At 40.9% G+C, this 23,516-nt stretch overlaps 3 protein-coding genes across 7 annotated transcripts in view; 2 read left to right on the top strand and 1 right to left on the bottom strand.

Annotated features, from left to right (window-relative positions):
- Window positions 1-2,782, top strand: part of ASPM (abnormal spindle microtubule assembly) — a 29,821-nt gene extending 27,039 nt beyond the window's left edge. Inside the window, exons 25-29 of the mRNA XM_017729583.1 lie at window positions 432-624; window positions 1,107-1,261; window positions 1,788-1,964; window positions 2,210-2,382; window positions 2,461-2,782. Coding sequence (XP_017585072.1) covers window positions 432-624; window positions 1,107-1,261; window positions 1,788-1,964; window positions 2,210-2,382; window positions 2,461-2,566 — 804 coding nt within the window. The 3' untranslated portion in view covers window positions 2,567-2,782. The remainder of the gene's footprint in view (window positions 1-431; window positions 625-1,106; window positions 1,262-1,787; window positions 1,965-2,209; window positions 2,383-2,460) is intronic.
- LOC103612546 (coagulation factor XIII B chain) lies at window positions 2,584-14,530 on the top strand. Of its 4 annotated transcripts, none has more exons than XM_017729710.1 (12): window positions 2,584-4,033; window positions 5,114-5,314; window positions 5,801-5,986; window positions 7,274-7,450; window positions 7,573-7,749; window positions 8,944-9,114; window positions 9,448-9,540; window positions 10,196-10,378; window positions 11,811-12,014; window positions 12,379-12,561; window positions 13,242-13,483; window positions 13,872-13,971. In XM_017729710.1, the coding sequence occupies exons 1-11, from the start codon at window positions 3,952-3,954 to the stop codon at window positions 13,463-13,465; spliced, it is 1,881 nt and encodes a 626-aa protein (XP_017585199.1). In that variant the 5' UTR covers window positions 2,584-3,951; the 3' UTR covers window positions 13,466-13,483; window positions 13,872-13,971. The 4 variants fall into 4 exon arrangements, 2 of the variants coding, with proteins under 2 accessions (XP_017585199.1, XP_008628429.1); XR_001860447.1 differs by lacking the exon at window positions 13,872-13,971 and adding an exon at window positions 14,217-14,530 and having other exon boundaries at window positions 2,893-4,033; window positions 13,242-13,704; XR_001860445.1 differs by having other exon boundaries at window positions 2,893-4,033; window positions 13,242-13,704.
- Window positions 14,531-15,273: 743 nt separating this feature from the next.
- Window positions 15,274-23,516, bottom strand: part of CFH (complement factor H) — a 28,592-nt gene continuing 20,349 nt past the window's right edge. The window contains exons 15-24 of one of the 2 annotated variants that reach the window (XM_008630206.2): window positions 23,173-23,355; window positions 21,761-21,940; window positions 21,144-21,350; window positions 20,332-20,508; window positions 19,547-19,723; window positions 18,431-18,607; window positions 17,779-17,961; window positions 16,277-16,477; window positions 15,802-15,996; window positions 15,274-15,658 (exon numbers count right to left, since the gene is read on the bottom strand). In XM_008630206.2, coding sequence (XP_008628428.1) covers window positions 15,642-15,658; window positions 15,802-15,996; window positions 16,277-16,477; window positions 17,779-17,961; window positions 18,431-18,607; window positions 19,547-19,723; window positions 20,332-20,508; window positions 21,144-21,350; window positions 21,761-21,940; window positions 23,173-23,355 — 1,697 coding nt within the window. In that variant the 3' untranslated portion in view covers window positions 15,274-15,641. The remainder of the gene's footprint in view (window positions 15,659-15,801; window positions 15,997-16,276; window positions 16,478-17,778; window positions 17,962-18,430; window positions 18,608-19,546; window positions 19,724-20,331; window positions 20,509-21,143; window positions 21,351-21,760; window positions 21,941-23,172; window positions 23,356-23,516) is intronic. The other variant, XM_017729709.1, reaches the window with a different exon arrangement.

Here is a 23,516-nt window from a genome sequence, read left to right as displayed (position 1 = left end):
AGAAAATGACGGGTTTGGGTTGGGTTTGTTTGTTAGTTTATTTTTATTGTCTATGTTTTTTTTCTCATGGGCTTTTGGGGAGAGGAAATATCTTTGCTTTGGTTGATGAATTTATCAGTGAAATTGCAAGCCAAGTGAGCTTTAGTTTAGCCATGAAAGCTGAAGGCAAAGAGATAATGAAGCAGATACCGCTTCAGGTGACTTAGGTGGGAGTGTGTGTGGACTGTATAGACATGGATTTTTTTGCCTTTTGTCTTGAAAGCCCAGCATATGAAAGAATAACACTGAGTGTTAATTACTTAAAATTGAATACCCAAGGTCATTCAATATTTTGCAGGCTTGTGTATAACTGATTTGGAATGGTGATGGAAGTTCTGTTGTCTTGTCTCTCCTTTACAACTTGTTCTCTTTGTGGAATTCCTTTTCTGTAGGCATTGTGGAGAGGATATTCTTGGCGAAAGATGACTGACACAGCAAAAACCAGAGCTTTAAGATGCAGTTTAGAAAAGGCCAATGAAAAGAGCAGAGAAGAAAACAAACTGGGCAACAGAACTGCAATTGCAATAGAACACCTTCTAAAATACAAACATCTCTCCTACATTCTTGCAGCACTAAAGCACCTTGGTCAGTATTTTGTTTTATTATAACTGATGGATTTTCAGAATGATAAATACTGGATTTTTTCAGCTGAGAAGAGTTCATAATGATATTTAGGCTTTCTGCATGACTCTAAAATGTGAATGTTAGAGGGTAGAATGGAGGGTTTTCCAGACTAAAACTAGATTATTGATTTAAGAACCATATTTAAATGGTTATGTAGAGAAACGAAATCCTGTATGATTGCTCTAATTTCCTGTCAGTCCTAGTAATGTTATACCTTACATAAGTTTATTATCATTTTTACTATCAGTAGATCTCTCTGTGGATCATTTTTGTCTGCTTAATTTTTAGTCTGAAATATTAACACTATTTCTTTAGAAATGCTTAAATCAATAATTGCAGTTTTTGCTTTGCACTTCTATTTAAAAATAGAGAATATCCTGGTTTGCAATTATTTTGCTTGAACTTCAGAGTTCCCTTTATTTATATTTCTTTAATTGTTTTAGAGGTGGCTACCCGGCTGTCCCCACTGTGTTGTGAAAATATAGCCCAGAGCAGAGCAATCTTCAGTATTTTCATTCTGATTCGAAGTTGCAACCGGAGTGTTCCGTGCATGGATGTGATCAGATACTCAGTTCAGGTTCTACTCAATGTTTCAAAGGTAACTTGAATATTTTCTTCTGCTGGTTTATAAGCAGTAGGCTACTTTATTGTAGGACTTGTTTATGGACAAAATTTCTGAATAAATCTGGAACAACAGAAGTACTAGTTTTGAATAAAAACTGTTTTTGAAACCAGTTATTTATTTACCTTGTAATAGTTATGTGGAGGTTTTTGGCAAAAAAATTTATTTCATGTCCTTAAGGCATTTCAAGCTATTGTAAGTATTTTTAAATTTCTCTAAACTTACTCTAATTTATTTCTTTATTTCAAATATAAAATCAGATTCTATGGGTTTCTAAACAAGGGGGGAAGCACAGAAAGTACCTTTTTATAAAAAAATCTGTTACAATTGTGTAAATACAGAAGCGATTTTTATTGCTTGGTTACCAGTTCAGCTACAAATTTATTCTAGGGGACAATATGGGCTTTGCTTTTTCCTCTAACCTCTAAATATTAACCTCCAAAATAAAAATATTTTAAAGCTCTATCTATATAAACTCTCTTGTCTCTTTCTTGTTTAACAGTATGAAAGAACTACTCGAGCAGTTTATGAAGCAGAAAATTCTATAGATACTTTACTAGACCTCCTGCAAATGTACAGAGGCAAAGCTGGGGACAAAGTTTCAGAGAAAGGAGGAAGCATTTTCACAAAGACCTGCTGTTTGCTAGCGATCCTTTCAAAGGACTCAAAAAGGGCTTTGGTAAGACCTAAATGTTTCGGGTTTAATGGTTTAATTTGACATACTTTTCTTGCATGTTTTGGTGGTGTTTGTAATTGTTTTTCTCTCCCTCTCTACCATCCCTGTTATGGCTGTAATATTAATTATGACTAAACTCTGGTTTAGAACATATGTATTTCCAAATGGTGAACACACTCGCATTTTCTCGATTTAAGCTGCTTTTGACCTTGCAGTATTGACTGTGTGCTGTCTCCACCTTTCCTCAGGAAATCCGAGCCATGCCAAGAACTGTTTCTTGCATCCAGAGCCTCTATAAACTCACAGCTCGGAAACACAGGATGGATGCAGAGAGAACACTTGTGAAGCAGAAAACAAACACTGCCTTAGGTGGGAGTTCCTCTGTTCCGGTAACTCCTCTAAGAATAAAAACAGTTTCAAGGTAAGTAGTTAAAAACCAGTCTTCTATTTCTGCTGTGACATTGAAATATTTTTATTTAAGTCACTAATCTTTTCACAGGATTAAACCAGACTGGGTCTTGAGGAAAGATAACATGCAAGAAGTTGTGGATCCTCTGCAAGCAATTGTGATGGTGATGGACACACTTGGTATTGCCTGCTACTGAAATGTAAATGATGTATAAGAAGATGTATTTGTACAGTATGTATGTAGGAGATGAATAAATGATTTGGAAAAAAGCAATTAAGTGTTAAACTACCATTGGAAATGTTTTTTTGGATTACAATTAACATTTTGGCAACCTTTTTTATTGTGTACAGTTTTGAAGCCCTATTTTGTACTACTACCAAAAGCAATTGTATAATAAAATCAATTAACTGGATTTTACTGGAAATTTCACTGGTGCAGTAATGTAGTGTTGTCACACAACTGTGAATATTACAAATAGCATGGGATTCTTCACTCTGATTAGATATTGTCAAATTCTATTAAAAGCAGTTGTTTATGGGGGACAGTAATGTTGTCTGATCTAGAGACGTGTAGAAAGGGAGGCTTAGGCTGTGGATTTCAAAATTGGCTGGTTTTGAGGAACTTGAGTCTACTTTCTAGTGAGGTCTTGAGAGATCATGTATGACAGCAAGAAAAAAAATATTATAATTCCTCTGTTTTTTATGCATTTCAAGATAGTGATGGAACAACAGGATCTTGTAAAGGTGAATTTAGAAATTCTGAGCTGACATTTTAAGGGAGGTATCTGTGAGTTTCTTCTTTGTATCAAGTGAGCAGTGCATACAAGCAAGCATGCATCTCCTGTGGCTGAATAGATTGTGTTCATCACAGCATCCCTTTTCATCCTGTTCTCTTCTGCATTCTCAGAATTGTGTTTGCTTAGAGAAAATGCCAAGAAAATGCAAACTGTAAAATTATACCCTCCCACTCCCAAAGTTAAGCATTATACCTCTAATGATGCTAAATCAACTGGTAGCCATTAGTCAGTCAGGTGACTGTATGAGGTTCATTTTTTCTGGTTTTGTTTAAAAAATACTTGAAAGAGGCTTGTTGTGTTCAACACAACTCAGACAGATAGTAAGAGGGACTATGTTGTTCCTGTAAGAAACTCCAAAATCATGAATATCTATAGCATGCAGCTGACTGGTTTACTCTGGGGGTAGGCTGGAGGACAGGGGAATTGTCTTTGCTTTCAGCCAGGGTAAATAATCTGATAACAGAATGCCCTTTAAACTTGGGACTCAGGAGGTTGTGAGGGGAACAGTGATCAGCAAGTTTAAAGTGTTCCATAAGCTTGTTGCCTGATTTCACTGTAAAATGATATATTACTGATGGTAAAGTGTATCAAATGGAGGTAGAATCCTGCCAGTCTAGTGCTAAGGTATTTGGAGAACTAAAATAAATGAAAATAGTTTTTCCAGTGAATCAACTTGTTACAAAATACCATAGACATCGAGGCATTTGTTGAATACCTTTGAAAATTCAGTTAATTATTTACAAAAGTAATACTTAGGGAGTTTTCACAGGTAGTGGGAACTGTAGATGGAGACAGTAATGAAGATGAGATTGAAAAGCTGGTTTTTCTTCCTAGTTATGGTGTGTTCAGGGAAGCTCTTTGCAGAAGGTAAACACACTGAATTCTATTGTACATTGAATCTAGAATATGCGGCCTTGGTAACGTAAGGGCAATGTCTTTCATTTCTTTACTGCATAAATACTGCTTTTTAAATTTAAATACAATTCTGTTGTGACATGGCTGATGATCACGATTCAGCTGTAGGTGATTCCTGTCTAAGTCTCAAAGCTGTAATATTGAAATGTTCAGACTTCAGAAGAAATTTCTTCTGAAGTGTCTTTGAGCTGTTTTGAGGCACTTACACAAATTGAATTTTGTACTATTAAAACTTTTTATATATTGAAGTGTCTTGGGGATTGAAATGTTTTCAATTTGTTACAAAGCAAAATAGTGGAAGTTAAATGGAACCTGCAGCAGTTAGTCTGGGGTGGTCCTGCATTTTCTATCCCTATTTTCAGCATTGATTTCTTCTTCTGTTTGTTGTTTTGGGTTTTTTTTGTTGATTTATTTGGTTTTTTATTTTGGGGTTTTTTAAATAACTCAAGGTCATATTCAGCTCTACTCTTTAAAGGTCTTCTCCTATAACTGGGGGGTTCTGTTGGTTTTTTTAATTGCCATTGTTTTTTCCTTAATCTCCATTTCTTCTTTCTTTTCTATTGACTGTTTTTAAATTCTCTTTTTAAAGCCTAACTCATATATTGCCTCCTGGCAGTTTGTCCTACTTTTCTGCTAACGTTTTCTGAATTGAGGAGCTGAGGCACAGCTAATCCTGACACTTGTCACTGAATTTTACAGTAGGCATTGGTGTGTTTGTGTAGCAAAGGGTGCTCATGCTTCTGGGCAAAATAGAGTAAAACCAAGGTGTCCTGCATCAGTTTTGCCCAGTTCACATTAGGAGGTTTTATTCTACAGCTGATATTCTTGTGAACCCTAAGAGCAAAAGCTGATAAAATTGTAGTATGTCTTCATTTCAGCAGGTCTTAAAAGGCCCTTCATGCTTGTAAGTATTCTGAATTTTGTTCTTCTTTGAAAGCCTGTATCAGTCAAGCTGATATTAAATAAATTCATGCAGAAACATTCATATCTGGGCTGAAATTTTTAGTGGGAAATATATTTATCCTTTTGCAGATACACCTTGTGATTTGCCACAGATAGAAAATGGAAACCTTGCCCAGTACTATTACAGTTTCAAAAGTTACTATTTCCCTATGCACAAAGGAAAAAAACTCTCCTATTCTTGTATGGTTGGTTACACGACTGAAACTGGGACTCAAGATGGAAGAATAACTTGTACAGCAAAAGGATGGTCTCCGGTGCCACAATGCTACAGTGAGTTAACTTTATTCATCTCCTCATTGCTTCCAGCAGGAACATTTCCTAGCTGGTTTTCCTGGGATACATAGGAAAAGAAGCTGCATAACAGAAGGGATAAAATGTACAGGGTGCAATCAATTATTTATATCAAGACTACATGGGTTTATATATGGCATTTTTTTTACAATAATACATATTTTATGGGCTCTTAACCATTTATGTTTTTTATAAGAACATAAGAAAGTTGCCCAGTTTTCTTAGTCTGGGAAAACTTAGTTTTCCCTTAGATGTATATCTTCTCCAATCTCCCTAGCTCTAGATTCCTTGGCTGTATTCCATGTTGTTACTGGTGGCTTGATGTATTTTTTGATGATTGGAGCAGTGTTTCTTCAGTAGGTCAAGAAAATAAGATTAGATCAGTATAGCTACAAACCCCTTCTTTTGCTTCCTGGAGAACAAATTATTCCATTCTTTCTAACCAAGCTGTTTTCTTTCCTTCAGGAAAATGCAACAAGCCTCTTTTGGAAAATGGCTCTTTTTCCAGCACAGAGATGGACTTCAAAATCCATGAGAAATTGCAATACAAATGTAATCCAGGCTACCACACCCTGAGTGGTGGTACTGAAGATACAGTGCAGTGTCAGCCACAAGGATGGTCCTTCCAGCCAAGCTGTACTAAAAAACTTGGTAGGATTCTGCATTTTTCTCCTTTTTAATCTATTGCAGATGTATTTAGTTTCACTGTCCTTGCTGTACCTGTAGGGTGTTACGATCTGGTTTAAACCCAGAAAAGCAAAGCAAGCTAGGTCTCTGTGCATAAACCGGAAAGAACTAAGAAGGTTCAAAATATTCCCAGCAACAAGATTAAAACCAAAAGAGGTTAGATGTTGAAGCCTAAAAATTGATGTATTTTATTTAATAGTAAAAGAGGCAAAGAGAGGGGAAGATAAAAGAAAGAAAGAAATGGAAAAAAGAAGGGTGCGTGGGGGGTGGGGGAACAGGGAGAGGTGACAGGGGTTAGGTGGAAGCACATCACCCATCTGAGGGTGCCAACGATGTCTCGTTGCTCCCCTCCATCCCGTCTGCTGGTGGTGAGGGTCCCCCGTCGCCGCCGTGGCCACGCCGCCGCCACACGCCAAAGGGTGCAGAACTCCGTGGATTAAAATCCACTTTGGGCCAGGTGGGAATGCCCACGTGCCTCTCTTGTAGGGGCCAGCTTGACACTGTCCCTTGCAACACTGAGGGTCTGTTGCATCATCTCTGGTGCAGGGTCTGGGGACCCCTTTGAGGGGAGATCCTTTGATGGGCCATGTCACCCCCTCCTGCTGTGGATAAGCTTCCCCCCCCGGTCCCTGGTGAGCACCCCTCAGCTGGGCTCTGCACAGTTGGAGGGTGGGCAGTCACTGCGCCTCTGACCAGAGGCTTTTCCAAGATACCCAAGGCCTCTCCTCCCTCCACTGTTGGTTCGAGGGTCTGTGTGAGCCTGGCAGCTGACAGCCCTGGGGCTGTGGTCTCCACCTTTAAGAAAATGTTTTTGCAATACAGTTTTAAAAGTCCTTTAAGAAAATATTTAAGTCATAGACTGTAATATTTGTCTCTGACATAGGGCCAAACTGCCTATGACAGACTCTCATTTGAGTACTCCTAAAGCAGGTTCTCAGTTTTTCCTCTGGGGAAGAATTTGTCAGGTTTCACATGCTGCTGGTTTTGTGCATTTGTATAGACGCAATTCCATGTAAAATGAATCAGCAGAGATGAAATCACACTGTTTCAAATAAATCCATTGCCATACCAACTTTCTGTTCCAAATGACGAGTGGAAAACTTGTGCCAACCAACTGCATTTGTAATTATTTGTTATTTACCAAGGTTTTGCCTGGGATATGACAACTTTTAACGTGTATTTAAGGAAAACTTTGAAATACTCGCAACAAAAAGAGCAATTAACATCATGCCTGTGCTTTATTTCTTTGAGAGTCATGTCAGGTGCCCAAGTTACGCCACGGCAGCTACTCCAGGGCCCTGCAGGAGGTGCAGCTGAACGGGACGCTGCAGTACTGGTGTGAGGAGGGATATCGCACCGCGGCGGGGAACGCCTCTGAGGCAGCGCTGTGCCTCGCACACGGCTGGGACCTCACCCCCAGCTGCACCAGTATGTCATTCTCTCTGAAAACTGATTTATTCTATGTGTAAAAATCGGCAAAGAGGCTTCCTTCATCAGCTGGTGGGGGGAGCTTTCCTCAATTGGTTTTCACTGCTGTGTTTTATTCCCAGGAATAACTTGCTCCTCTTTGAGTGAAGTTGCTCATGGAGGTTTTCATCCTGTGAAGAAATTCTATGAAGAAGGAGATGTAGTTCACTTCTTCTGTGACAAACATTATTCTGTCACCGGATTTGACTTAATTCAGTGTTACGATTTTGGGTGGTATCCAGACCCTCCAGTGTGTGAAGGTACCCTGTTTTTATAGTTTTACTATGTCAAATTCTTAGAGAAAAGCTCTCACCTTCTTTCAAGAAATGCTTTATGAATACAAAATAAAAATACAGTTGTACCAGTTTGCAGCCTAAATCTAAATAGAGTGCTAGCCAAAGGGCAGGGAGCCAAAGTAGCAGGAAGGAAGGTAATGGTAACTGGAACTACATTTTAGTGAACTGTAGCAACAGAGCAGATACTGTCTCTTACTGTTGTTTCTCTGTTATATCCTGGAGAAGCAGGAATCAACAGTTACAGGGAATTGTTTAGACCCAGAAGCTCAATAAACTCTGTTCAGAATACATGAAGGTTTAATCAGGCCTGCTTAATCCTGCCTTGTGGGGTGGGGATGTACCTCTTGAGGGGCATTAAAAATAAAATTTGTAACAAGGTCCTCCTTAGCTTGTGGTACCTTTCAGAGTTGTCCAGCCTCCCCAAACCTTACTTGTTTTGAACAGAATTAATTAAAACATTGTCCTGAGGACAGAAACACACCTTTAGCAATTGCTATCACTTCCCCAGTCATTGGGGGATAATGGAGAGTCTCAGTAAAGAAAGTTCCAAAGGAATGAAAGGTGAAGCAGTTGAGATACAGAATAGAGCGGAAAGCAGCACAAACCAAACTTTAGTACAGCTTAGACTCCAGCCCTGTGTTTATTCTCGTGACACAGCAGGAACTTTTCTTGAGTGAGTGCAGAGAAGGAGGAGATGCTCAGGAGGATGAAAACAAGGCCTAAATCTACTTTTGAGGATACAGTAATCACAAACTTAATTTGGAAATAGGAAATGGGCTATGATTATTGCTCCTTCTGTAGCATTAAAATTAATGCATAATCTGCTTTAAATATTATATGAATGGGGAGGGTACGGGAAATCTCTATTTCCTGGAGTCCTTTAAAGAACATTTTATTAAGTCTCTGTGGAGAAATTACAAATTTGTTTATAGCAGTACAATGACATAGTATTTCTATTTTTATACTTCTTGAATGCAAAATCACTTGTTTGTTCAGGTCTCCCATTGTATTAAGAAAATTGAGAAAATTTTATTAAGCTGTTACTCTGGATTAGCCAAAAAAGCCTTTAGAGTGATAGGCTTGCATTGTGTATGGTGAGCTTAATTGTGTACGTGGCTTTGGTAAGAGAGAAAACAATATGCAATTTTTTATTTTCAGATGTAAAAAATAAATGTCCTCCACCACCACTCCCTCATGGCCATATCAGCACAGCCAGAAGAACATATCGTAATGGAGACAAAGTTCGTGTGCAGTGTACCTTGGGAAGAAGAGGATCTGAGGAAATCCAGTGTGAAGGAGGAAAATGGACATCACCCTCTGTCTGTATTGGTGAGTACTTCTGTGAAGGCTGACAACTGAACTGAAATGATTCTTCAAACCATGCCTTAATTTTCTGGAGAGCTTTCGTTTCTATATCTGCAAAACTCTTTGCTTTCCTCTGTTAAAAGGCTTGAGAGGCAAAGTGCTGCATATTTTGCAGGCAATCCATGGTTCCCAGATTAAAAAGAAGGATGAGCTAGGTGAATTCAGCTGCCACCTGTGACATCTTCCCTGGAAAACTGGGATTATTACATTTTACAGTGCATCATGTCTGGCTGTTGTAGTACTTTAAAATGAGCTGTTTCTGAGAAAACTGGTTCTGAGTTTCTGCTATGGTTACAGGAACTGTGGATAAACAGGAATCTGAGGCACCACCACCACTCGAGGCAGATGCAGAAATAAAGGCAAGCCAAACACATCGCAATGAAGATATGAGTAGGTGAACATTGCCCTTCTATTTAAAAGGGACTCTCCAATCCAATTATAGGCATTTTATGAGTAACTTTTGTTATAGGACAGTTCCTTATTCCTGGAAATGCTTGCATGTGCTACACATGTCAATGTAGCCAATTAATGAAAGACTATTGTTGCTTATTTCTAAGTTACACCAATAAGCCTGCTCTGTATTCTTAATTTTATTTCATATACAGCATTTACTTTCAGTCATTTTGTACCCTTTAATACTATTTGAACATGCAAATTCGTATATTTTGTTGTTCCTTTGATCAATAGTTCCAGTGAGGTTTCTTTTGTTTATTTTGAACCACACATGGGTGAAACATTTCACGTAACAAATAAGATGGTCTTGTCACATAAAAAGAACAGATTACTGTGTTCAGTGTAAACCAGCAGGAGTCAAAAGTAGACATAGATGTAAAGTGTAGAGGGAAATAAAGTGCATGTCTGCAATTCTGTAAGGCAAGTGTAGAATCTCTGAAAATGAAATTTGGAAAAGGAACTATGTTGGTTTGGATTTTAATTGTATGCAAATTATTTTGCTCAGTCTAGTATTGGTCTAATACTTTCACCAGTGTAAACATTGTTGTAATCTAATCAAGATCTAATTGCCTGTTTCTCTATCTCATATCAGAAGTGCAGCAAGACTGTGCCTCTCCACCAGTGATTAAAAATGGTGGTGTCCTGGGCCCACTATTGGCAAGCTACAAAAATGGTTCCTCAGTAGAATATGGCTGTCAGCGTTACCACTTTTTGGATGGGCCCAGTACTGTCTACTGTGACCATGGAAACTGGACAGAGCAACCAACCTGCTTAGGTGAGTCTTGGGAGGAAAAGCGAGTTTTGTCATATGTAATACAGAAAGGAATGAAAATTGGAAAGAACCTCTAAATAATCTTTTCTTTACCATCTTTTCTCTTTTTTTGGAGTTAATAAAGATTCCAGAAATATGAGGATGAACCAGAATTAAATTTTTAGCAGGCTTCTCCTGGGTGTTCTCTGGCCCGTTCTTAAAACCAGCCAATTAAAAAGACTCTGTTTCCTGAGTGAGCTATTCTAGGAGATAGCTGTCCCTGCTTCCTGGGAGGATTCTCCAATTTCATTCCTCCATATTGTCCATTCAGTTAATTTCTTCCTGTCCTTCAATAGATAATTGGAAGGAATGGTGTGACCATTCCCAAAATAGATTTTAGATACAGTTAATGAAGAATTAGCAATGACTTCTTGGACTTTTGTTTTTAAACTTTCAGCCTTTTTTTTTTGATTATGTGTCTTTGTATCTGTTGTTTCATCCTGGCCTGAACTTTTCAATTTTTCTGTGCTGCTCTTATGTATGCTGCCCAACACAATGTGTAGAACTCCCACTAGACAATTGCTAATGCTAGCAGGAATACAAACATGAGTTGTTTGTTTATGTTTCCTTCCTATCTCTAATGAAATAATCCAATTTTTCTAACATCCTTTGTTAAATTGGCTCACCTTGAAGTTCTTAATCTACCATGAAAATGAAAATAAACAACCAGTTCACTTTTAATTGCTTATTTCTAAATGAACAAAAGTCACCTTATTTAGACTGAAAGGTCCAGGTCAGCATTTTTGGATTGAATACTCAAATTTAACAAATCCTGTGAAATAATGAAATCTCATTTCCTGTGAGCATTATTTGTTTCCTAAGCATCTAAATAAGCCCATCATCCTTTGCATGTTTTCTGAGATTTCTTTTCAACGCTCACCTAATCAGAGCAGAAAGAGTACATGCTGATGTTATCTTCAGGAAAATTCCATGTGAATTTGGTGTTACACTGCTGTCACCAGACTGCCAATGAGTTCTCCCTGCCTTTCCCTCAGCAAAGCATCAATAAGGGCCTTTAGCAGCCAATGATTCTCGTGGAACTTGTAGAAATTTATTTTGTAGGTGACCCTCTGTCAGGCTTTATTGATGTTGAGCAGGGATTTCAGAAGTTAATGAGGTTAATCATCTAATGGAAGGCTACACTCCCTGATGTGATCCTGGTTTTAAGAACCCTGTCAGAAAGCATCCCTTCCTTTTGCATGTGTTTGGTCTCCGGTGTTACTTCAGACCATTTCTTTCCATTTGCATTTTTTTTATGCATCTGTACTTCTTTGTCTTGCAAGATTCAGAAGCATTTTAGAACTATTGACTTGGGGTTCTCTTTCTTTGCTCCTACAAAAGGGAGCTAAGAAACCAGTTCAGTGGCTTTTTATTAAAATACACTTTTATTTCCTAGAACCATGTACTCTTAATGTAACTGATATGGACAGCAACAACATAACATTGAAATGGAGACGGGAAGAATTAATTTTCCTTCATGGAGATCTCATAGAGTTTGAATGTAAACAGGGATATGATTTTCTCCAGATTGCCATTCCATCTCCTGGGAGGACACGGTGTGACCATGGCAGACTGAAATATCCAAAATGTGTTATTCAAGGTAAAACAATAATTTTTTCATTGCCTTTCTAATTAATCAACCTTAGACCTATTTAGAAATTATTTGCTTTAATTTCAGTGTGAGCCTGGAGTCTGTTGTAAATAATCAGACTTCAACAATACAGATGCATAAGGCACCTCTATTGTTTAACATATCCAAGCATGGAAAAGTGATGCACCTTCCTTTGATGGGCAAGGCTGGAGAAAGGAGGGGGAAACTCTTCTCCAAGCCCAGGAAACTGAAAGCTCTGTAGAAAGAGAGCTGTAAAAAGAAAACCTTCATGTTCATTTAATTTATGATAAAGCTGTCTATTTGTTAATTTCTTATGCTGAATGTTTCTGAAATGCTTTGATTGTTACTGCAGCTGCTACAGAAAAATGTGGCTCTCCACCATCTATTGCAAATGGAGCTCTTACTCTCCCAGCGCTGCCCCAGTATGACAGTGGTTCTTCAGTTCAGTATATTTGCTCTGACTATCATTTTTTGCAAGGCTCTGAGAGAATCTACTGCTCTGAAGGACAGTGGACTTCACCACCAGTTTGTATAGGTAGGTGTAATAAATAAGATAAATAAGAACTTCTCTGTAAGATTCATAGCCTCAAGGAGCAGCCTGGAAGTGACCTGGTAGGGCCATCTAGTCCAACCCCCTACAATGAGTAGGGTTGCTCAGAGCCCTGTCCAGCCTGACCTTGGATGATCCCAGGAGTGTGCAACCACTGCCTTTCTGGGAAAACTGTACCAGTGTTTTACCACTCTCACTGGTGGTAATGTCTCCCTTATGTCTAGGCTGAATCTACATCTCTTTATGGTTTAAAACCATAACCCCCTTGTCCTATTGCTCCAGGCCTTACTAAAAAGCCTGTCTTCATCTTTCTTACAAGCCTTTTTTAGGTTCTGGAAGGGTACAATGAGGTCTCCCTGGATCCTTCTTTTCTCCAGGCTGAACAACTCGAATTCTCTCTAAAATCAGCTACTTAAAATTTATAAATTGAGTATTGTCAGCTCGAACTTTTAGATCTCAATTTCAGTTTCTTCAGTGACAGATGAAAGTTTTAGTAGAAGCAAGTTAAGCTCATCTGGCATTTTTTTATTTCCTTAACTATGATATGCCTGCAGTAGAATAATAATACAATGGGAAATAATTTACAGTTCTAGTGTAGCCTAGTCAAAATACTCTGTTCCAATAAGAATCAATTTATTAGCACTGATCAAGTCTCTCTTTTTTAGAGCCATGTACTTTGTCAAAAACTGAAATGGAGAAAAATAATGTGCTGCTGCAAGCATTCTATGCAGATCAAGTTTACTTTTACCACGGGGATTATGTTGGATTTTACTGTAAACGGAACCATTTTGGAGCAGAATCTGGCACAACTTTATTTCAAGTACAGTGTAAGAGAGGACAGCTGGCATATCCAAGGTGTGTTGAAAGAGGACAACAAGTATGGACTTGAGGAAAGCCTGTAGGAAAGGTATGTATGTAGGTGAATGAGGGTGGCCTCATGTTCTCCAGGTCACTCCACTCAGCTTTGGGAAATGAGTGCTGGGTCTGAGCTGGATTGGGACAGAAGGGAAAGGCGTTTGTGGGATGAGGATGAGCAGTGCAGCACAGGGATGCAATATTGGCATACACATGGAAAAATCTGAAGGAAGGAGTTGTACATCTTAACAGCACTCATGTCTCCCTTCACAGGTAAGGAGCCTCTAAAAGTTTTTAAGGGATCTGTAAAACTACTTAAAACCTAGAAGTAGACAAAGTTACTGAGTAGTTAATTATAATTCTTAAAACTATTTTAAGAATATTAAAATCCAAGTACTTTGTATGATTTCTTATGACTCTTATATATTGGTACTCTTAAGGTTCTGCCTATGAACATGTGTGACTACAGCTATGAAGAGAATCCAGGAATATGGACAATCCATTTCAGTCGGTTTTAATAAAAAAGCCACTATAAGGGTATTCTCTGTCTTTTATGTCTAAACTCATGTGTCTGTGAAATCATAGCATGTATGGTGCTCTGTATGGGTTTCCAAGGCTTTTTCAAGAGTTACATGAAAGAATAAAACAGAAAAAGAAATTAAAGCATTCAGGAATAGACAAATTCTGCTTATTTGATCAAAACCCAGTCAACGAATAAGTGGAAAAAAGGGTTGATAAAAATACTTTACACCATGTAAGTAATAGCACTACCCTTCTTTTTACAGAGAAATCTGGGTGAAATGGAGAGAAGGGGATTAAAAGGCCCTTGCTGGAACAGCTGCTGGAAGTAGAATTCATTTAGCCCCATCCCTTCCTCTGGCTGTACACACAACACTGGCTGTGAGCCCAGGACAGGATCAGGGGCATTGCAGACATGAAGGCAGCATCTTGTTGATGAACCTGGAGGCAAAGAATGCATCGCATACTCGAGCTTCGTGTGGGGCTGCTGCCACTCAATCACCTACCTGTTTTAGTGACATGCCACATTTTCTCATTCATTGTTTTAATCCTAGTGTAGTAATAGAATACCTTCTTGTGACCCTTGATGGCCCTTGCAAGTGCCACTCTGAGCTTTTTTCTAACATTATCCATACATGCCACATCACTGCCATGGACAGCTCACCTTGGAGCCTGTTTCTGCCTCAATCCCCTGTACATTGATACCTTTTCTGCTTCAGAGACCTCTGTGAAGGCTCTGATTAGATAAGCCAGTCAAGGTAGATGTGTTTTTCCTCCTGAAGATGATAATTGAATAATCTTGTGCTTGCAGGATCCTGTGCTTCAAGACTTACAAGCTTTTCTCAACTCCTGTGAGTCCCAAGCAATCCCATGTACTCTTTTCCTAAATAATTCAAATTCTGCTCTCCTAAGGTGCATGATTTGTACTCTGGTACTTGCTTTTTTCTCCCCATTCTGAATCATGAACTGCATTAGTACACTGTTACCACAGCCAGGCTGCCACTGACTTCCACAGGCACGTCCTCCTTGTTTGTGAAGGGCAGATGGGGCTGGGGGTGGCATAGACTGGCCCATCCAAGGCCTGGACCAGGATGCAGTTCCCACATTCACCTAGAAACCCCAATTATTTGCACCCCAACGTCTTGCCCTTGCAGGAAATATCTGGCTCAAGTCCCCCAGAACTGATTCTGGCTAGAGATTTCCTTGAGTTGTTCAAAGGAGGCTCCACTTGCTCTTTCTGCTCAGGCACTCAGGACACTCACCCCAGGCTCATTTCCAAGCAAGTGGAAGAAGGTAGGAATAGACAAGGCCAAACACACTCTGTGTGCTGATAATCAAATTAGCTGTGAGCTTTAATTCTTGTCTCAGTATGCCACCAAAGCCAGCCTGTTTTCTGGCCACAATTGTTAATAAAGTAACAGTGAGATCAGTATAAAATCGATAAAATGCAAGCACTACCCTTTGGCTGGATAAAATGTAAATACATTTATAAAACTAGATCTAATGTGGATAATACGCAAATACAATCATCCAATAATAAAAACAATACCAAATTCCAAGAGAGAACATTGGCTAAGCTGCAAACAAAGCACAGCAAACTGGGAAACACCAGGAAAAGTTGAGCTCAAAGCACTTGGTTGGTTGAGGGCTCTTTCATTTCCTCAGCCTGGGCTCCCTCATGCCATTTCCATTTACCCATACCTTGATTCTGTGTAAAGAGGAAAAAAAGGGGAAAAGACATGAATACCAATCCTGACACCCCACAGGGGCTCCTCAGAGCAGTGGGCAGGCAATTTCAGCAGAATTGCCTCCTGCAACCCCTGCCCCATGTCTTTGGCAGTGAGCACTTACTTGCACACTCAGGATACGTAATCACTCCGTTCAGGCACTGCGCTCTGAATTTCTCCACCTGGGAAGCCTGGTGGTAGCCAGGCTTGCACTCAAAGACAACGGGATCCCCTGAGCGATAGTGAATGCTTGACTGGCTGGATGACTGCAACTGAATATTGTTCGTTTCCATAGCGTTCCTATCCAGGGTACAGCTCTCTGCAAAAAAACACTTCCATTACTTGCCTGTAGATCTCACACTAGACAACTGATGCTCTGTTGGCACCCCCTGAGTGCCTTGAGTGCTCTTTCCCAACTCAGGTGTGCTGGGCCATGACTTCTTGGCACTGCCCCTCCATGCCTGCAGCTGCCAGGAGGCTCTCACATCCTGGCTCCTCCCAGGTGCTCCCCCAGGAAAGGCAAAGCAGAAAAGTGCTGCTTCCCTTCAGCACTAAAAATGCAACAACAGAACAGCGAAGTTGAAGAGGGGATGACTTACTTCCCAGTATGCAGCGTGGGTAGTTCAATGTCCCCTCCACACACTGTACTCTGAGGCTGGGACTATTTCGCTGTTTCAGATATCCTGGTTTACACTGGAATTCAATATAGTCCCCTGATGTGGAATACAGCTTGGTTTTTGTAACCCATTTCAGCTCAATGTTGTTTATGTCCATATCTTCTTCTGATGCTGTACAAGCCACTTGAAAAAGTCAAGAGAAGAGTGTCAACACTTCATACAGACACACCACACGCACCTGTTTTGCCCCTAGGGCCTACAGAAGTTCTTCACATCAAAAAAATGCTTCCAAGTATTTGCTCTGACCCTCTATGACTTGCAACAGAAAAGACATTCGCATCCAAGCTAAATGGAAAAAAAAAGCCCTGGAGAAGCCTTATCACACTGACAGTCAGACAGGGCAAGAATGAAGTGCATGGTGGGGAAGACACCAGGCACCAATGAACTTCCCCATCTACTTTTTGAGATCCTTCCTTCCCTTCTGGCTCAGTACTTCTCTAAATTTGTTTTCTCATCATGGAGGCACCCCTGGCTTTCCCCAGCATTGCCACTCATGCAGAGCCATATTCGTGGCTCACAGCCTGCTGGGCGGAGCCGTGTCCCCAGCTTGGGAGCACTCAGGAGCTCTACACAAGTAATGGAGATCCCCTCACAGAGGCCAGTTCAGCCAGCTCCCCTCCCCGTGGACCTGTTGGCAGCAGCAGGGACTACACAAGCTGACTTTAAGAAGAAGGTCCTTTGGGACAAAAGGAGGACTCACTGCCATTCTGCCCTGCCAGCATTGTGGCCACAGCACAAGTGCTGCTGCACCAGTGCTGCCCTCAGGGTCTGAGAAGAAGACAAGAGGAGTGGTCAGAGCCTTTGGCCACCCAGCACATGCTTCAACCTACCTAGGCAAACTGGGGGGCTTGTCCACTGCCCATTACGACAGGTGATTGTTGCAGATCCTTCCAAGACATAGAAATCTGGGCATTTGTATTCCAGAGTATCACCTTCTTGATATTCTTGCAAGGGGAAGACAAGAAGCTCTCCACTTTGAATAGTTGGAGGTGTGCCACATTTCCCACGTTGTCCTGAAAGAAATTTCCCAGTCAGAGAGGAAGTTTGACTACAGAAGAGATCTGGTCAGAAATACCACTCACGCTATCATTGGCACTACTCAGAACCAGAGGAAAGCAGAGAGAAAACCAAACAGCTGGCAGGAGCAAGAGTTTCTCATTTCTCCAATGTTCAGGCTCACAACTGCCAGCTCACACCATTTGAGCACAGTTTAAGTACTTGCAGCTGTCTGCAGGACTTCATCTTGTCCTGTGACTTTAAGAAGAAGGTCCTTTGGGACAAAAGGAGGACTCACTGCCATTCTGCCCTGCCAGCATTGTGGCCACAGCACAAGTGCTGCTGCACCAGTGCTGCCCTCAGGGTCTGAGAAGAAGACAAGAGGAGTGGTCAGAGCCTTTGGCCACCCAGCACATGCTTCAACCTACCTAGGCAAACTGGGGGGCTTGTCCACTGCCCATTACGACAGGTGATTGTTGCAGATCCTTCCAAGACATAGAAATCTGGGCATTTGTATTCCAGAGTATCACCTTCTTGATATTCTTGCAAGGGGAAGACAAGAAGCTCTCCACTTTGAATAGTTGGAGGTGTGCCACATTTCCCACGTTGTCCTGAAAGAAATTTCCCAGTCAGAGAGGAAGTTTGACTACAGAAGAGATCTGGTCAGAAATACCACTCACGCTATCATTGGCACTACTCAGAACCAGAGGAAAGCAGAGAGAAAACCAAACAGCTGGCAGGAGCAAGAGTTTCTCATTTCTCCAATGTTCAGGCTCACAACTGCCGGCTCACAACTGCCAGCTCACACCATTTGAGCACAGTTTAAGTACTTGCAGCTGTCTGCAGGACTTCATCTTGTCCTGCAAAAGGTGTGGCATTTGGCCCTCTTGAGTGAAGCCACCCAGGTCACTCAGCTTGGAACAGAGACCTGAGAAAATGGCCTTGTCCTGAGTGTGCCAGATCCATTGCAGCTGTGCCCAGTGAGGGCACTGAGATGCTAAATGCCAATGAGGCAGCTTCCTGATGCTGTCACTGACAGGAGACTGGATGGAGAGAGAGAGAGAGAGAATATGAAATTACCTTTGCAAGTTGGCAGCTCTGTCCAGGTCCCATTCTGGCACACTACAGTGGAAGCCCCAGTCATCTTAAAATTTTGCCAGCACTGATACTTTGCACTCTCCCCAGGGATATACCTGGGCTTTTTAACACCATCAATTCTACCACCAGCAATTTCTGGAGGAGGTTCACATCTCACATCTGAAAAGAGACACCGCTGCAGTCACCTTTGCAGTTGTTAAGATGTTTATACAACCATAAGTGAAAGGAATTGGCCATGTTACAATTTCTGTACAGATTTTCTGCCTCAGGTGGGTCACAGGAGTTCACCATGGGGAAAGCAATGAGGTGTGGCAGTGGCAGCAGCTGTCCGGAACTCTCAGGAGGTGGCAGGGTCAATAGGACTTTCTAGAAAAAGCCAGCTGTTTCTGTACTTATGCACAAGAACCACACCACCCTTGTCTCTCCCCAGGGAGTCCTGGCCTTCCTGGAAACCACAGAGGTAGCAGCCAAACTTGATTCCCTGCTGAAATGCAGAGCTCTGGAGGGCTGGCAGTGCTGGAGGAGCTTGTCAGTCTGTGCTGCTCAGGGCTGGGTAGGCACAGTCAGCTCCAGTGTGCTCACCCTGCAGCCACAGATTGGGACAGGGGACTGGAGCCCAGCTCCTTGTCACAGGAACGACCTTTCCACTTCCATGGCCCTAGCAGATCTTACATGGTTTAGATCTGTGTCTCTGCTGGGGTCTGCATTGGTCAGAGTGGAGCACTGCAGAAGAAAATCTGCTTCTCTGCCCTACTCCTGCTTCCGTTCAGCTTTGAACTAGAGAGAAGCCCTTACATGTCTGTGCACTGAAACTCACTGAAGTGGTGGAGAGTGGGGAAAATACCAACAGCATACAGGAGAATGACAAAGCAGCACATTTTAGGGCCTACTTCTTCAGGAATGTTTTTACTGCTGATAGAAATATTCCCAGTATTTCTAGAACCATCAAGTTAAAGTGCTGTGCAAGGAAGCAATAGCAAGTTCAAATTTGGGGTAGCCAAAGAAAACAGAAGCCAAAAAGGTGAAGTCTTTAGAGTATTTAGGTAAAGAAGCAGCTGCCTCTAGACTAACAGGCAAGGGGAAAGCACAGACTCCTACCTCTGCAAACTGGTGCTTGTGACCATTGACCATTTGAACAAGTAACATAATTTTCACCCGTCATCTGAAAATTGCTTTCACACTGGTAGTGCACTTTGGCCTCGGGCAGATACCTCTGCCTCGGAGCGCCTATAATGCGCGCATTGGGGATTTCAGGCGCGGCTCCACAGCTGGCATCTGGAAAGAGAGGATTGTGTAGTGAGCGATACAAGAATCACACAACACGGCATTCCAGAGCTCCTGGTGAGCAAAAGCACTTTGAGCACATAATTTTCTACAGACAGAAAAAGAATATATGGTTTATTCTGCAATGCCTCAGCACCCAGTATTATGTTTGCCTAAAAAAAGAGAAGTCACAGAGATCAGCCAGGTGTGCTGTACAGCATTGTGTGCTACCAGGCTGGCAGAGTGACATGATTTATTTACTATTTGAAGGTACCTGTCAGCAACTGACATGCTTAGTGATGTGAAAATAAGATCCATTACCCTACAGTTATCTCCTCCTTTGCAGCCAGCATGCATTCTTCCATAAAGTCTGCCTGCTTGATTTCAGCAGAGAGCCAGGATTCAGGTACCAGCCCACAGGAAGATGATTGCTTTGCTGATCTACTCTGCTTGTTGTTTCCCAGAAGCCAGAAAAATAGGTGTTGTAGCAGCCCATTCAAAGCAAGTCACCTGTTGGCTCTATTGGCCTGACTCACCTGCATGTCTGAGTTTAAATTATTTTAATTCACAACATGAAATACTAAGAAGAATCATTGATTACTTAGAAGTAGAACGTGTACCTTCACAGAAAGGTGGTGCTGTCCAGTTTCCTTTTCTGCAGATAATTTCAGGGGAACCAACAATCAGGAACCCTGAACCACACTCGTAGCGAATTGTTTCACCAGGCTCATAAAATTTCTTGTTTCTGCCTTCAAACTGAGCATTGGCAACTTTTGGAACACTTCCACATGGCATTTCTGAAAAGAAAACAGAAATCTGATGCTTGTGCTACTGTGATACACATTGAAGAAGTGTACTTTTACCATCAAACAGGTGCTTTAGAGAGCTATTTCTAACATCAGCATAGTCATCTGCTGACAGTGGATTATATAATTTTATAATAAGTTAGTTAATAATTGTATAAAAGATAGCATGCAGAAAATTAAATAAGCCATGCCCCCAAATATACACAGACTTCAGTCATTGAAATATTTCAATTCTGTTTCTAAGCATGCCAGAAAGTTTTCCTAGACACTTTTGTCCCTTGCTACACTGAAGTAATTTCCATCCCTGAGGCACCATAGCAACTTTTAGTCACCAGTGGACTCTGTAGAAAAGAGATCCTTGGATCAGGAGTATATGCCCAGGACTCACCTGGCAGAGATATGAACTGAACAAAGACTGCAAGAATATGAAGGATTATTTAAAAACTAAGTTGCATTCACAAAGTCAGTTTTGCATCCAATCAGGATTGTTCTGAAGACATCCATGATGGAAAATAAGATTCCACAGCAAAATATGGAATGGAAAAATTTACTGATCAACCTCCAGTTTAAAGTTCTTTCAATTTCATTTCTAAATGCACTTCAAAAAAAGTAATTTTTGATATTACCCAAGCATGAAGGAGCTGCAGTCCATTTTCCCATAGAACAATTTATCTCTGTTGGTCCATCTAACATGTACCCAGAACGAGAAATATACTTAAATCTAGCACCAGGCAAATAAAATGTTTTCCCTTCTCTTTCAATTTTTAAGTTTGGATTTTCCAGCCTGGGAGCATCAGCACATTCTACAGCTTGTGGTGGCAAACATGGTCTTTCTAAAAAACACAGACAACATAGATAAACAATAATGCAAGACAATTAATATTGCAACTGTAACTAAGTAATAAATAATTTACAGAATACAGGATACTATTTAAGGCCCTCAGTAAAAACTGAGACTCTGTTATGCAGTATACTAAGCAAACAAATTAGTCCAGAGCTCTTGAGGGATTACCTGAAAATTGTATATGCCATCTCAGGTAAGTCTGCGTAAATGAAAAGACTGCAGCTGTTTGCACTCTTTTTAGCAACTTATGTTCTACTGCTTTCCAGCAGTTACCTGTTCATGATAATCTTAGGTAAATAACAGCAGCCTCCTGCTCATGATGACTGCAAATGAGTAACATATGAATGTTACTCATGAATGTTACAATAAAATGATGGAAAGAAATTCGCCAGTACTGACCCACACAGTGAGGTGGTGATTGCCATTTCCCGTCTGTACAGGTTATCTCCCTTGTACCAACGAGCTGGAAACCATCGACACATGAAAAAGCTGCTTTACTCCCATTCCTGTAGTTTCTTCCTACTGTTGTCTGCTGAGCACCAGGCACCTGAGGTGGAGGTGGGCACACACTCTCCTCAGCTAAGGACACATATTCATGTTACAATAGAATAAAGAGCAGTTCATCAGAGATTACAACACAAGCAGCCAAAACAACACACGTGCTAGATAATGCCAATAGCTATCTCAAGCTTTCATTAATACTATGATAATTTTGTTCTGCTTCGGAAACACCAGAGCTGCCTTCAGGTGCTCATATGCTTCTAGAGTCATGGAGAAGACAGTCACAGTCATCTACACCAAGCTAAGATGGAGTTTCTTGTAGACCCTCCTTTCCCTTTCACACAGCTGCACACTCTTTTGTGCTTTCCCTGTTCCTCTCTCTGTAATGAACTATTTTAGGAAAACTGAACCAACTTCTGGAGTTCTCGTTTTGTTTGTTCTTCAGACTAAGCTGATGGAGCTAAATGAGAAAGCTAAAAGAAAAGAAAGAAATAGGCTTAAATTTTTCCAGTCCAGGGATGAAGGGGTCTTTCTGCCAAAGGAAAGAAAAAGGGAGAGAATGGGGGAGATCTAGGACAGAGATCTGAGGAGACTTCCAGAGCTTGGTTTCTTGCTTCTAGTTGTTCCAGAAAACTAAGGTAGGGACAGTGATTGCCATACTTCTCCCACTTCCATGCATCATTTCCCACAAGTCTGGTATAACCAAAGCAAGGAATGAGGCAATGGTTGTTTTACAATCACGCTTTCTACAGACAGCATTCTGCTCTGCCATGCATTAAGGCAGCCCTGAAGACATTGACCTCTGCTGTGTGTTACATATGGGCATCATGGTCTAGGTCTATGCTTTTGCACTGGCCAACTCAGCTTTTTTGTCATAGTTTCACTAGGAAGCAATTGGAAAAATGGAGGAAAAAAATAGAATAGAAAAACTTTGAAGGTTTACAGGAAGTAAAGGAACTTTGACTGGAGCTTGAGCTATGTGCTCTCTGATTCGTATCAGGGTAAAGCCCTTTTGAAGAACTGAGCTTAAATTTATCGTTGCATCTTTTCTGACATCAGAAGTGCCAGTGACAACCATTCCAATTGTCAGAGTAGAGAGCATTAAGTCTGCCTTACTAAAGTAGTACATCTCTAAACCTAGTTTAGAGTGCTAAACCTAGTGCTCAAATGATAGCCACAACTACCCTTTAGCATACAATCAAAGTAAGTATTTCTATTTCAGCCTAGTGATACAGCAATGCTAAGAAACCTTAATAATGAGCATTTATCATGCCTGTAGCAAAAGAAATGGTGCAAATGTAAAAACGCACCTGTACATGCAATCTCTGGAGTCCATCTGCCAGACACACAAGTTGCCTGTTTAGTATTTTCATCAGTTAATGTACATGTATAATGTATAACTTTACGGAACCCAGTTTTCCTTCTTGACACGGGATACTGGCCAGAGTGCACCAGCTCAATGTCCTCTGGAATTACACACTGAGGGGATGCATCTGAAAAAAAATAAAAAGAGCTTGAAAAGTAGATTTAGATCTGATAATATGTACTGATGAAGATGTCATCAGTTGTACAGAAGTTCCATGTGGATATGAGGAAGAACTTTACTGGGTGGGTTCTTGAGCAGGGAGGGTGGATCAGATGACCCACTGTGGAC

This window comes from Corvus brachyrhynchos, unplaced genomic scaffold (assembly GCF_000691975.1).
Source record: "Corvus brachyrhynchos isolate BGI_N302 unplaced genomic scaffold, ASM69197v1 scaffold101, whole genome shotgun sequence".
Lineage (NCBI taxonomy): Eukaryota > Metazoa > Chordata > Aves > Passeriformes > Corvidae > Corvus > Corvus brachyrhynchos.
This window is presented reverse-complemented; position numbering and strand designations above follow the sequence as displayed.